We start from the raw sequence: 13,521 nt of genomic DNA, 5'->3' as shown, positions 1-13,521 counted from the left end.
AAAAAAAAAAAAATGAATGTACCCTCGGTCACTTTAAATATCCAAAATGGCTGCCACGTGTAAACAATCAAAATGGCTGCACCCTCCAGACAGCAGAAAGTCAACAGCTCACGTTGTCTCCCTCCTTGCTGTTTCCCTTCCTAGTCATAGGCTACCAGCGCAGTCTTCCCTGCAGCCCTTGGTGACCAGGGATGATCTTTAGGGTCAATTCTCAGGTCCCAACACCACTTGGAAATATTCAGGCTGTTAGTCCCATCAGAGTAGCTGACAATCCGCAGCTCCGACCATCTCTGTACTCATTGTTTTCATTCAGGTTTTTCCACTAGTTGGTGCCTAATCCACTTCTGTACAGTTCCTTTCAAAGCTCAGGGCTCCAGGATTATCTTCTGTATCTCTGTTAAATGTTTTTTCTTTTCTTTGTTGAAGAGGGTCTGTGTCACTTGTCTGCCTATTCCTCCATCTTACCGGAAGTCTCCCTCAGGATCTCTTAACCTAATGATAAATGGAGGGTGAGTGGGATGGTGAGGGGCAGACAGCCAGGAGGAAGAAGGCTGAAGCGCAATAAAGGTGAAGAGGTCCAGTACTAAGGGACAGCTAGACAACCCTGAGACAGGAAATAGGACTGGTCTGAGGATCAGAGGCATGGAACAGTACTCCAAGGAAGACTGGAATATCATCCTCCTCCAGGTAGGGTGTATTTGGGGGAAGCCTGGAGTGGAGTGGCACATTCCACTTCACCCCTGACTCCTTCCTGCCCTGGAAATATCATAACTCTGGACAAGAACACTGCCAGCTAAGTGTCACCATGTCCCACTGAGGTATGAGGAGTACAATGTGAGCACAACCCCCACTCTTCCACCACCTAACCTCCTCATGTGAAAGCAGGCTGAGGGAGGACACACTGTCCCTAGTGGTGATGGTGCACCATGCTTGACCCCTCTTCAGCACAAGGTCATCAATTCAGCAGAACAGACTTTCTGAGCTCAAGAAACACACTCTCTAGTTCTGGACAGGCCTTGGATAGTGGGTATGAGGCCTCTGTCCACTCTCCCACCTGGCCAGATGCTACCACCTACCAGGAGGCCAAACACCACGGTGGCAAAGAAGCCCCCAATGAAGCCTTCCCAGGTCTTCTTCGGGGAGAGCTGTGGACAGAGAACAAGTTCTTAGCAAAGGGGGAGTTGATAATGCTGGCTTTGGAACTATAATTACTTACAAACAACTCTCTACTATAAAAATCCCATTCTATTAACCACCTCACCTTCTAAGAATTCCCCAGGCTTAGTAGCCTTGCTCCCTCTCTAATACCCTAGTTTCCTTCATGTTTCAATTGGTCATTCAGATATTTTAAATAGATTAAAAAGTAGTATAACAATTAAATGACAACACTCAAATCCAGATCAAAGCCTCAAAAGTGTGCCTATCCTGATGGAACCACTGAGACTATGACCTCTAGCTACCCTTCAGGTCTGAAATTGAACACAATCCTGTGGCTTCCAGCCAAACAAAAGTCAGGCATATGAGCTGAACATTTATATTAGGTAGATACACTCCTTGGAGAGAACAATCATGGTAGAATAGAAGGGCTGTGTATGCACAGGGAGACAGTATGGGGGGCAGGAGTGCATGGAGGGAAGGACACAAGGAAGAGGTAACAATGGGGAGGAAGTGGGAGGGGAGCTGTTGCATTGTGGTAAATTGTAATCAATGTCATGAGACAAAGTGTATGTGAGCCGCTGTATGGAAAGTCAATTTGCTCTGTAAACTTTCACCCAAATCACAATTGAAAAAAAAATTATGTGCCTATGTAGTCTAAAAATACATTTCTTTACTAGCATTTTTTTTAAAATGAGTGATTGTCAATGTTTTTCTTTAGCTTTTCTCTTAAAATTAATTTACGATTAGCTCTCATGTTCCAGCCTTTCCCTAGGATAACATAAAGACATGGCCACAATATGTACCAGCTAGGTCTCTCTGCCTTCCCAGCTGTAAAAGTGCCACCCTCCCCTCACTGGGATGTTTCATATTACAGTCATCCACTTACCTTGATGAGTGGGGTCCGACCAAAGAAAAAGCCAAACATATAGGCCATGATGTCATTACAGATGACACAGGAAATGGGGACAATGAACCTAGGAAATAAAGCAAAATGAGGATCAATTCTATGAAGATACGGTACCTCAAAATAATACCATGCCATGTGTAGGTCCCAGTATCAAAATATCCCATTAAGTACCTGTAACCCATTAAGAAGGAGTTCTGGTGGCACAATGGTTAAGCACTTGGCTGCTAGCCAAAAGGTCAATGGTTTAAGTCCACCAGCCATTCCATGGGAGAAAGATGTGGAAGTCTCCTTCTATTGAGATTTATAGCCTAGGAAATCCTATGGGGCAGTTCCACTCTTTCCTATAGGGTCACTATGAGTCAGAATCAACTCAACAGCAATGGGTATGGAGTAATCTACTAAGAAATAAGCTAAAAAGAAATAAACACCAAATAAGCCAAACCTGGCACCTTAGGACCTAGAATAAAGAGTTGCCATTTACAAAGTATCATTTGTTCTTATTTCATTAAAGTATTACAAGCAAATGATAATACAAATTCAAACAGTAATAGAAAAAAAATAAGTTTTCCTTCTTTTCCCCACCCTACCTCCAGTCTCAAAGACAACCCCTTCAATCACTTCTGATTTTCCTTGTAGTAGTTACCTCTACAGCTCTACATAGTACATTTTGTGCCTGCTTCATGACACACTTACTATTTATTTACTCCAGGGAGTCCTACCTTTACCTAGGAATACACTGAGAACAAAACCTTAACACACAGCTAACTCTCCTCTCTGCCTCCCACTAACCTGATCATCCGCACCATGAACACAGGGTGTTTCCACTTTTGCACCATCTCCCCTCTCCCCACTCTGACAGTGCCTTTCAGTTTGTTCTGTTATATATAAGGTCTGTTATACATAAGGTCCCTATGAGTCAGAACCAACTCCACAGCCCCTCACAACAACATTATAGCTTAACATAACCTATAGAAATCTTAATTTCCTGGCCCATCAACTTCAGGCAACATGTTCTGAGTTCCTGTTTAAGGGATGGAGTTAGAGGACAGTACTCTCTTTATGCCATTTATCTCCAAACCCCACAACATTATTTTACTTTGTCAAGGCTTCTAACACACATTTTCTGGGCTGTTATTAAGTCTTCTAGGTTGATTCTGAAAACCAGTAACAAGAGTTTTGCTTTATTCTTTTTGTTGGTGGTGGTGAGAATATACACAGCAGAACGTAACACCAAAACAACAATCGCTACACGTACAATTCAGTGACACCGATTACATTCTGCAGGCCGTGCAACCGTTCTCACTCTTCTTACCAAACTGTTTCTCACCACACCCTAAGTTTCCTATCTACTACTCTTTTGAGTTGATGTCAACTTGACCCCATATAGTGACAATACCTAGAGTTTTTAATACTATCCACTGTGGAACTAGTGGTATGTTTGACCCTAAAGACAGGGCTTAGTACATGTCAAAAACCCTCACTGTTGTCAAGTCGATCTCAACTCATAGTGACCCCTCCTTGGGTTTCCAAGGTGGTATCACTATGGAAGTAGATTGCCCAACCTTACTTCCAAGGAGTGGCTGGAGGGTTTAAACTGCCAGCCTTCTGGTTAGCAGTCAGATGCCTTAGGCACTACACTACCAGAGCTCTCTAGTACACATCACTCTTATGAAATACCTAACAAAAACTCAAAGAGCAAGGGAAACATTTGCATGTCTCTCAGGCCATTTTAATTGGTTTAAATATAACAATCCCTAAAACTGACATTAATGGCAGCTAGTCTTTGTTCTAAGCACTTTGTATCTATTTATTAATTTATTCAACAGGAGATTAGTATTATCATCTCTCTATTCTAAGAAAAGGAAACAGGCACAGTGTAGTACCACAAATGCAATGCTCAAGTGCCTCTCTCACATACATACTAGAATATGTCCTCATCTTTGATCCAGGGCTTTGAACTGGTTTTTCCCAGTTCAGTCATGGCTAATGAAGCAAAACCAGAACAGACATGAATTTCTAAAATTTGGGTGAAGCAGAATGATAGCCAGAATGGGAAAAATTACAGGACTGAAGTCCTGCTAGAAATTAATCTCCCTCTGAGAAATCAAGGGCAGTGGACACCTTGCACAGCAACCAAATCTCTTGCCCATCAGTCGGAAACAGGGAAACAATGGTGCGCTGTTCAAAGATGGCGGCTGACTATGCCACTTTGAATGTGTGGTTTCCCTCTCTGCAGTCCTGATGCACCTGGATCCTGAAATGGCTCACTATACCCCTTCTGAGTCTCCCTTTACAAGGTTTCAACCCATCATTTTTCTGTTCCAGTTACCACTCCAGATCACCCAAATTTTAAAAATTCAGGTGTGTTCCGGTTTTGCTTTGTCAGCCAAGACTGAACCAGTTTGAAGCCCTGCTAAGATCATCCAGCTCTTCCAGGCCCCCTGCTGATTTCTATCAATGCTCAAAGATTTCCTGTCAAACCCTCCCTTCTACCTCTGCAATAGTCTACTCAGAAGTAGCATATTATTCTCTTTGACAAATTGCCACACACGATTTGCTAATATTTAATTTAGAATGGGTTGCCTGTAATCATAAGAGAAATCACTTTACTATTCTTGTTTTCCCCTCTGTGCTTGTTGGTTTTATTCTTAAGGGTTAGATAAGACTCAGCTGTTCTCCCATTTGATCCTGTTCCCTTTCCAAGTATAGATTATGAATCAATTTTCTAAACTCGTCTACAGTCTCTGATCTGTTCAAGTTTTCTTCTTCACGAAATTTAGTAGTTTACATTTTTCCAGGAAATCATGAAAATTTCCTCCACGTTTTCAAATCTGTTGCCACACAACTGCACTATGGTTCTTTAAACATCCCCATGCCTCTTAGTCCACAGCAGTTTCTCAAAGTGTGGGCCCTGATCAGCAACAAGTGCATCACCAGAAAACTTGTTTGAAATGCAAATTCTCAGCTCCTCCTGCCCCCAGACCTCCTGAGGCAGAAACTCAGGAGTGGGGTCCAGCAATCTGAGTTGTAAACAGCCCTGCAGGGGATTCTGCTATAACTCAAGTGTGAGAACAAATGGCTTAGAAGTTAAGACAGTCATATCTGCACATGAGAATCACTGAATAAAAGGCAAGTCCCTACCACCACCCCCACTCACCAGATCATTCCTTCAAACAGATTGTGGATAACAAGGTGTGACTGGGTTACAACAATCAGTAAGGTGACATGGGTCCAGCCAAACTGCAGAAAGAGAAAAAGAGTAAGCTCTACCTATCAATGTACCTTGAAAGCAATTCCAAAGAACAGTCAATACCAAATAGAAAACTGCAGAGAAACAGGTAGGAAAAATACCTCCTTCTGAGCCTGTCTTTTTGGGAGAGAAAAGGTAGAGAACAGGAGTAAAACTTTGTCCCCCAGCTATACTTCCTATCTCAAATATCCTCATCCAACCAAGAAACACAGCATGGCCTGTTCCTAAGTGGGTGTTCCTGTGCTCTGAAAGCCTGCACATAACAGTATTTACTAAGCACTTAAGGGCACTCAGGGAGCAGAGAGGTTCTCAATCTGAAGGAGGGAATGAGCAGCACCAAGCTGTGATGGTTAAGTTTACGTGTCACTGTGGCTAGACCATGATGTCCACCAGTTGTGTGGTCAAACACTAGTCTAGATGTTGCTGTGAAGGTATTTTGTAGATGTGATTAACATTTACAGTCAGTTGACTTTAAGTAAGAGATTATCCTCGATAATGTGGATAGGCCTCCTCCAATTACTAGATGGTATTAAAAGCAAAATCTGAGATTTCTTAAAGGAGCTCTGTCTTAAGACTTTAACAGAAATCCTAAGTTTCCAGCCTGCAGTTCTGCCCTACAGATTTCAAACCTGTCAGCCCTCACGTGAGCCAATTCCTCTACACACAAACAAATACACACACACACACACACACATATCACCCTTCCCCCAAGATGAAGGCAACTCTAAACTAAAAAAAAAAGCAATACCTCCTACTGGTTCTGTTTCTCTGGAGAATCCTAACTGATACACAAGTAATGTATCAGGTGGGATATTTGTGGGCAATACCTGAAGCCCACTGCCAGGGTCCTCGTGAAAAGGTTGCTTAGGGTTTAAGTTAAGTAATAGCAGGTCTACATGGACAGCAAGCTGCCAAACTAAATGGGCACTCTTCCTTCATGTTTGAGTTTTATCAGAGAAAGGATAAGTGGCCTGCTGAGTTTCTGGACAGAACTTCCTTTAAGCCAAGAATCGTCCTAGCACACACACATGCACCTCCCTTACCATGTAGAACTGCAGTCGATAATGCTTCTTGACCAGACTCAGCACAAACATGCAGAATCCTGTTTGAGGTGGGAGAAGGAAGGACAAAATGAATCACATCCTGTGTTTATCTTTAACCTAGTTATTTCCTCCAGCTGTGCTCCGGGGTCCTTTGGTTTATTTCTTGACAGCAATTAGCCAGTGCACAATTCTAAAGGCCAGGGTGGGAGAAAAAAACTAGTTATCCAGATAAGCAGTAAGAAGGAGAAAATGACTCCTTCAAGACAATCAACATGTTGAAGGCAATATTTTAAAATCTTGTACTCAATATAAGACACTGTTTGCCTGACGAGTGTTTTGCTGCTAGAGGAGGAGTCAGCAATTAATAGCCAGGCCAGTTGTTTGTTTCTCTAAATAAAGTTTTATTGGAACATAGCCTTGCCAGTTCATTTACATACTGCCTATGGTTGCTTTCATGCTACAATGGCAGAAAGTGGTAGCAGGAATAGATACCTTGTGGCCTCAGAGCCAAAAATATTTACTAACTGGAACTTTAAAATTAGTTTGTCCATCCTTGTCCTAAAGCAAGGTGGCACAGTGGTCAAGTGCTCGGATGGTAACTGAAAGGTCATCAGTTCAAACCCACCATCTGCTCAGTGGGAGAAATATGTGGCAGTCCGTTTCCATAAACATTTACAGCCTTGGAAATTCTATGGGCAATTTTACCCTGTCCTTACAGGATCGATGTGAGTCAGAATCAACTCAACAGCAATGGGTTTGATCTACCAGTCCTAAAGGGGAGGGGGGTTCCCACTTGGAACAAGCCTAACATCTTTCTCTCTCTGACCCAGGTGGTGGCAGCGCCCCCTTCTCCAGCAACAGAAAAAGATTTTCACCCACAGGTATACTGAGACCACAAAAGCAGTTCTGCCCAGAAGCCTCTCACTTATCCCAGCACGTGTGTCCTATTTATAGCCCCTACCTCCCACATTGGGAGGCTGCCTTCAGAGTCTGCGGGTGCTCTTCTGAATATCCTCAATGGAAGCATGCCTCTTGGCAGTGAATCTTACATGTTAATGGCCAGGTACCTTTCACAGAGCCAAGTCTTGCTACCAAGCCGATCAAAAATAAGATCAGCCTGCAATTAATGATAACCAATTTCTCATGTGCCTCATCAACTGGCTTTGAAGGCAACTCTGAAAAGACTAGCATTTTTAGCGTAAGTACACAGGCCTCCCTGAGTTTATATTAATATAGCATTTACTGTTTGTCACGTTTCAACATGTCTGATTTAATCCTCACAGTAACCCTGCAGCTTTAGCTCTATATTACAAAGAACTCACTCAGACTCAGAAAGATTAAGGTCCTGGCCCCTCTAAGGTCACAGAGTCTTTTTAAATCCAAACCTAGTACAATTTCCACCACACTACAATCTCTCCTGGGGCAGTCTCCTAAGATACTACTGTGAAGTAGGTGGCCATGTGGTTTTATATGCAAGCTCCTGGATTTTTGTTTGGACCACTCCACAGATCTTGTCAACAGGAGTGGGGAAAGGTCACACTATGATGTCTTCTGGCTGAGGCCGAAACACAGGGCAGGTGGCATAAACTGTAGCCCCCCCTTCTAAACCACATACCCACCTTGGTCTCCATTGCTCCTATTAGTAGAGAGCTGCCCCCAGAAAACATCCTACTGCGCTGTCTGTACAGCCCGAGTTAATGTCATCAAAACTTTACATTCACCAAGAGGTTCCCTAATTCCCACTCTACACATACACGAAAAATAGACACAAGAAGTGGCGAGCCTCCTACTACGTACCTGTTAGATACAGAGTAAAGGAAATGAACCGGTGGTATTTGCTGAGAATTCGCAAAGGCTCCTCTCTTTGGACCAGAGTGAAGAAGTAATCCGTTACTGTTTCACCATAGAAGAAATAATTTACACACAGCAAGAAGTACCTGTAAACAGAGACCAGTCAGTGCACTGCATGGGGAGCCCACACAGCCTCTCCTACACAGTCAGGCAGTGAGGACACACTAAGGAGCGGCCCAGAGAGGAGCATCCCACACCAGGTCAGTCACAAAGCAACAAGCAGGATAGTCCCTTGCTCTCTGGTAACACTGCTGGTGAGAGGTTCACCTAGAAACTTGTGCCAGCTCTGAATCTCTCTTCCTTCGTCACAAACTTGGGACTGCTTTTGCTCCTTCTGTGAAGTGTCCAAACGTAGCCCTAAGAACATTCAGACCATAAGACCCTCTCAAACATGCTGCCATGCTTCCTCCCTGGTCGTATTCTACTCTTCCCAACAGGAAGCCTCCACTGTTGTCAAAATGGTTCACTCTGCCTTTCCCAGTTGCCTGCTTGGCCTTTTTCCTGCCTGGAACATCCTACTGACCCATTTTTCACTCATTGCTCAGACGTTTTCTTTGTAAAACCTCATATGACCACCCATCTGCCTCCTCTGTATTTAGAGCAAGAAGTAGCTGCTCATTCCACTAGGCAATGATTATGGGTCATCATCTCACAGCATCTCCCTCTCTGAAGCCTGGCTCTTAGCAGTAAACCTTCACTAGCGTTAACTTTTCATTGTCTCTCTCTCTCCTCAACTGGAGCTTCTTGGAGGGAGGGGCCATCACTCACATCCCTCCATGGTATTCTTAATACACAACCTTGCAGCCACCACTCCAAACACTCATCAAGTTTCCTGAGATTGGAGGAAAAAGTAGAAGTCTCCCTTTACCTTTTTTTTTAAAGTTGTCAAAGTTGAACTCCACATCTTAGACTTATTTTCTGTTACACATAAAAAATTTCCTTTAGGAAAGGACCCTCCAGGCCAGAGATCAGACCTTCTGAGTATGTTAATAGAATTCAAGACACTATTTTCCAGCCACAAAACAGCCACATCTTAACCCAGGTGGCCATCACAGGGCCATCTGGAGGTTGGGAGGCAGCCTGCCCTGTTGAATCATGGGAAAGCATCTCTGGGAGGGGCACACCCAGCCTAGTCTGAGCACATCCGCTCCCCTGGCCATGACCAAATCGCTGGTGTCAAAACACTCCTCTCCAGCCCAGCTAAAGCATAGAATCAAACCCTGTGCCCCAGCATGATGGGGTGAGAATGCCTGCATTTGCACAAGTTATCACAGCACCATGCAATGCTCTGGTCAAATGTCACCAATCTGCTGTTGTGTCCCATCAAGTCGATTCCAACTCATAATGACCTATATGACAGAACAGAATTATCCCTTAAGATTTTCTAGGCTATAGTCTTTACAGGAACAAATGGCCAGATCTTTTCTCCTGTAGAGCAGCAAGACAGGTTCGAACTACTGACCTTTTGGTTATCAGCCAAGTGCTTAACCACAGTGCCACCAGGGCTCCTTATCTGAACATAGTGTAGCTGATAAAGCAGAGAATTTCAGATCAGGAAGGGGTCTTGGACACCATCTGCTCTACAGGTTTTACTTTTGTTTTTGCTTTAAGGTAGTAAAGCCCTTTTCTAGCAAAGGGAGAAAACAATTCTCTGGGGGAGGCCAGATCCTATGCATTCATTCTGCTCCTGCCCACTCTGGCTCCCAAGGCATCTCCAAGGAACTAGGGCTCCAGAACCACAGTCTGAAAACTACAGCCACCTGTTTTAGAAGTGAGTAAACCAAGTTCCAGAGATGGCGACACCAGCACCAGAACCTTCCAACTCCCAAACAATGTAGCACCCGAGGAGCCCAAAGTGAATGTGGTCATAGAAGCAGCTGTTCTAGTTACTGTGGAGGAAGAGTCCAGACACCTGATAACAACTAAAGACTTCTCAAAGCCCAGCTGCATAGTCTGGACTGTGAAATACTCCAGGCTCAAAGGTGCTGTGTAAGTCACCTTACACATCTGTCTGTCTCCACCACGCCTGTCTCCACCCATCACCACTGTAAACATCTACCACAAAGTACTTTTATTGATCTTCTAAAGATCCTCTGGTGGCATAGTGCCTAAGGCATCTGACTGCTAACCAGAAGGCTGGCAGTTCAAATCCATCAGTCACTCCTTGGAAGGAAGACTGGGCAGTCTACTTCCATAGTGATACTGCCTCAGAAACCCAAGGAGGAGTTGCTATGAGTCTAATCAACTCAATGGCAGGGAGTATGGTTTTGGAAAGATCCCTCTGGGGCTAGAGCTTACCAGCTAAGGGTCCTGAACCAGGGCAGGTCATAGGAGTGGTAGACGTTGTAGCCAATAGTGATTATCTCATGGAAACACTTAATCTGAACACACATCACCTGTAGGACACAAAAAAATTAGACCACATACTGACTCTCCAATCAGAAAAAAAGCCAATAGGCCATGGGCTGTTATGGACTAATTTATGTCACCCACAAAGATATGTTGAAGTTGTTGCCCCTGTACCTATGAATTTAACTTTGTTTGGAAATATAGGGTCTTTCTTTGAAGACATTACCAGTTAAGTCATACTGGAGTAGGGTAGGTCCTAGTCCTAACCCCTTCTGAACAGTCTTATATGAAAACAGACACAATTAGAGTGTTACACTGGGGAAGAAAGAGGCCATGCGTAATAGAGGCCGATGCAAAGGAATACCAAGGATTGATGGCAGTTACCACCAACCAGAAGAGAGACACAGAACAATTCCTCTCTGAAACGCTCAGAGTCAACACAACCAGTACCTAATCTGGATGTCCAGCCTCCAGAACCATGACAAAATAAATTTCTGCTCTTTAAAGCCACTCATTTGTGGAATGTCATTAAGACAGCACTAGAAAGCCAAGACATGGACTGTCAACAAAAATCTTTTTAATTAAAAAATAAAATTCAGTCCCACAATGACTCTGTTCTCCTCTTCCTTCCTCTCTCACACCAGGCCCCAGGGCACTGCAGCTCCCTCTGTCACAGAAGCAGAGCCAATTTACAACAAATACACACCCTGCTATCTTAATTAACTTTTAACTCTAAAACCTCCTAGAACTCAACCAATCCCTTCCCTTTTTGACTTTGAATATAAATTCTTGAACACACCCTAACTGCTCTTCTCAGCTATTAGTCATCTGACCCAGTCCGTGATGGTGAGAAGACTGAGGGAGAAGCACTGTGGACTGGGACTTCTTAATGAAAACCCTAAACCCATTAGTGAGGCCCCAGGAAAAGAAGAAACTAAACCAAGAGTCACCCAAAGACATAAGCCAGGTGTCTTAGTTATCTAGTGTTGCTGTTAACAGAAACACCACAAATGGGTGGCTTTAACAAAGAGAAATACATTTTCTCCCAGAAGGCTAAACGTCCAAATTTAGGGCACTGGCTCTGGGGCAAGGATTTCTCAATCGACCTTGGAGAAAGGTCCTTGTCTTTTCTGAGTTTCTGCTCCTGGTCAGTCTTCACGTGCCTTGGCACCTCTCTTCTCTGTCTCTGTTTCACCTCTTTCATATCTCATAAAAGACTGACTCGACACACCCTACACTAATCCTGCCTCATAACAAAGATAACTTATTCTCAAATGGGATTTTAACAACAGACATAGAGATTAGGAATTACAACACCTCTTTTGGGGGACACAATTTAATCCATAACACCAGGGTCACAGATTAATCAAACAGTTGGAATCACAGAATTAATATTCAGAGTGAAGAGACATCTTCAAGAACAAACAACTGGCCTATGCAACGTCTGCCCCCAGGGAGCTGCTGAAAAGTAAGCAGCTTCGATGTTCTAAGGCAAAAATGTTCCAAGAAGCCTAGACTCCCCATTAATTCCAGGACCCAACCCAACACTTGGCATTTAAGAAGACCAGCCCTGCTGGAAAAAAAATAAAAGCAAGACTCAAGTAGCATGCAAACGGCACTTACAATCATCATTAAAACCATTGGTCCCAGGTAAATGATGATGAAGAAAAATGCAATCATGGCCAAAGTCAGGATGCCTCTTACCCACCAGTTCTTCCATCTAGGTTAGAGAGTAAGGACAGGAGAAAACACTAGTTAGGAGTCTAGAAAGAACTGAAGCACAAGCCCTAGGGGGATTAGAAGGCCCCGAGGGTCAATCATTTCCAGGAATACCTCCTTTGTTTTGATGCATGGACTAGCCCATGGTAGCAAGAGCAGGGCCAGTAATGCCACCGCCTCACCCACAACCAGACTCAACAGGTGCTCCTAGGCCTGTAGAAAAATACAGGTTATATCTTAATGAAGGAATCAGGAAAAGCGCTCCAGGGGAACGGGTGCCTTCTGTTTCTGTATCCATTTGGATGGCTTCTAGGGCTAAGTCTACCCGAAGAAAAACGTGAAGATTTTCCCCTACAGCAGAATCCTACACTGCACTGCTCCTGCATTGCTGGAATATAAATTAAACAATGATAAAAATAGCTAGCTTAAAATATGTGTCAGGTACTTTTAGAAGGACTTAACATATACTGAATCATTCAACCCTTTAAAATAACTAGCTTTCACAGACGAAGACATCAAAGCAGACAGGTCATGCAGGGGGCAAATGGTGAAACTGAGATTTGAAACCAGGGGTCTGGCTCCAGAATCCATGCCCTTAACCACTGCACACACAGCCTTCCAAAGGAATGACTGGGCAGCCCATAGGTTAGTATTTTTAGATACTATTTTGCAGTCTTATTGTGTTTTCAATCTACCTACTTAGCTGGTGTTTGAAGGAAGAGACTCTCAAGGGCCAAATGTTTTAATCCTAGATTTACTCAATTTGAAATATTTTCTAATTTCTTCCTAGAGAATTCAAGGAATTTTTAACAATGAATATGTGTAGGAGAGGGAAAATTACAATTTAAACTAGAACAATGGGCTCTTCGGTGAAAAGAAGTCCACTCATTAGTTACAAACTCCAGGGATGGTTTATCTGACATGCTCTGTCACCCACCACTGCTCACCATCACGCCTTGTCCATGCTTTTCCTTCTTTTCAGACTGTCTCTCCCAGCCTAGGCCTAGAGCACTCTTCAAGGGCTACATCCTTCCAGTCTGGTGCCCCCTCTCCTGGTCACCCACTGTACTCACAGTCATGTTGAAGACTGGTTCACACTTAATTTTGCCTCAGTGCTCCATGGAAAATAGGCCCTGGCCAGAGGCAAGGGAAACTGAGGTTGAGGCACATAGGCCAGACTCCCCCTCACTTCAAGGGAAATGGCTCTGTGAGGGCTTTGGGTCTTCCATGGCATTAGGACACGA

General features: G+C 43.7%; 1 protein-coding gene across 1 annotated transcript in view; it reads right to left on the bottom strand.

Moving 5' to 3' along the window:
* Positions 1 to 13,521, bottom strand: part of CDS2 (CDP-diacylglycerol synthase 2) — a 59,079-nt gene that overhangs the window by 6,644 nt on the left and 38,914 nt on the right. The window contains exons 4-10 of the mRNA XM_042783175.1: positions 12,182 to 12,278; positions 10,508 to 10,605; positions 8,156 to 8,295; positions 6,359 to 6,417; positions 5,223 to 5,305; positions 2,045 to 2,132; positions 1,077 to 1,145 (exon numbers count right to left, since the gene is read on the bottom strand). Coding sequence (XP_042639109.1) covers positions 1,077 to 1,145; positions 2,045 to 2,132; positions 5,223 to 5,305; positions 6,359 to 6,417; positions 8,156 to 8,295; positions 10,508 to 10,605; positions 12,182 to 12,278 — 634 coding nt within the window. The remainder of the gene's footprint in view (positions 1 to 1,076; positions 1,146 to 2,044; positions 2,133 to 5,222; positions 5,306 to 6,358; positions 6,418 to 8,155; positions 8,296 to 10,507; positions 10,606 to 12,181; positions 12,279 to 13,521) is intronic.

Source organism: Orycteropus afer, unplaced genomic scaffold, assembly GCF_000298275.1.
Source record: "Orycteropus afer afer isolate SDZICR_OR568_19922 unplaced genomic scaffold, OryAfe1.0 scaffold00717, whole genome shotgun sequence".
NCBI classification, from domain to species: Eukaryota; Metazoa; Chordata; class Mammalia; order Tubulidentata; family Orycteropodidae; genus Orycteropus; species Orycteropus afer.
This window is presented reverse-complemented; position numbering and strand designations above follow the sequence as displayed.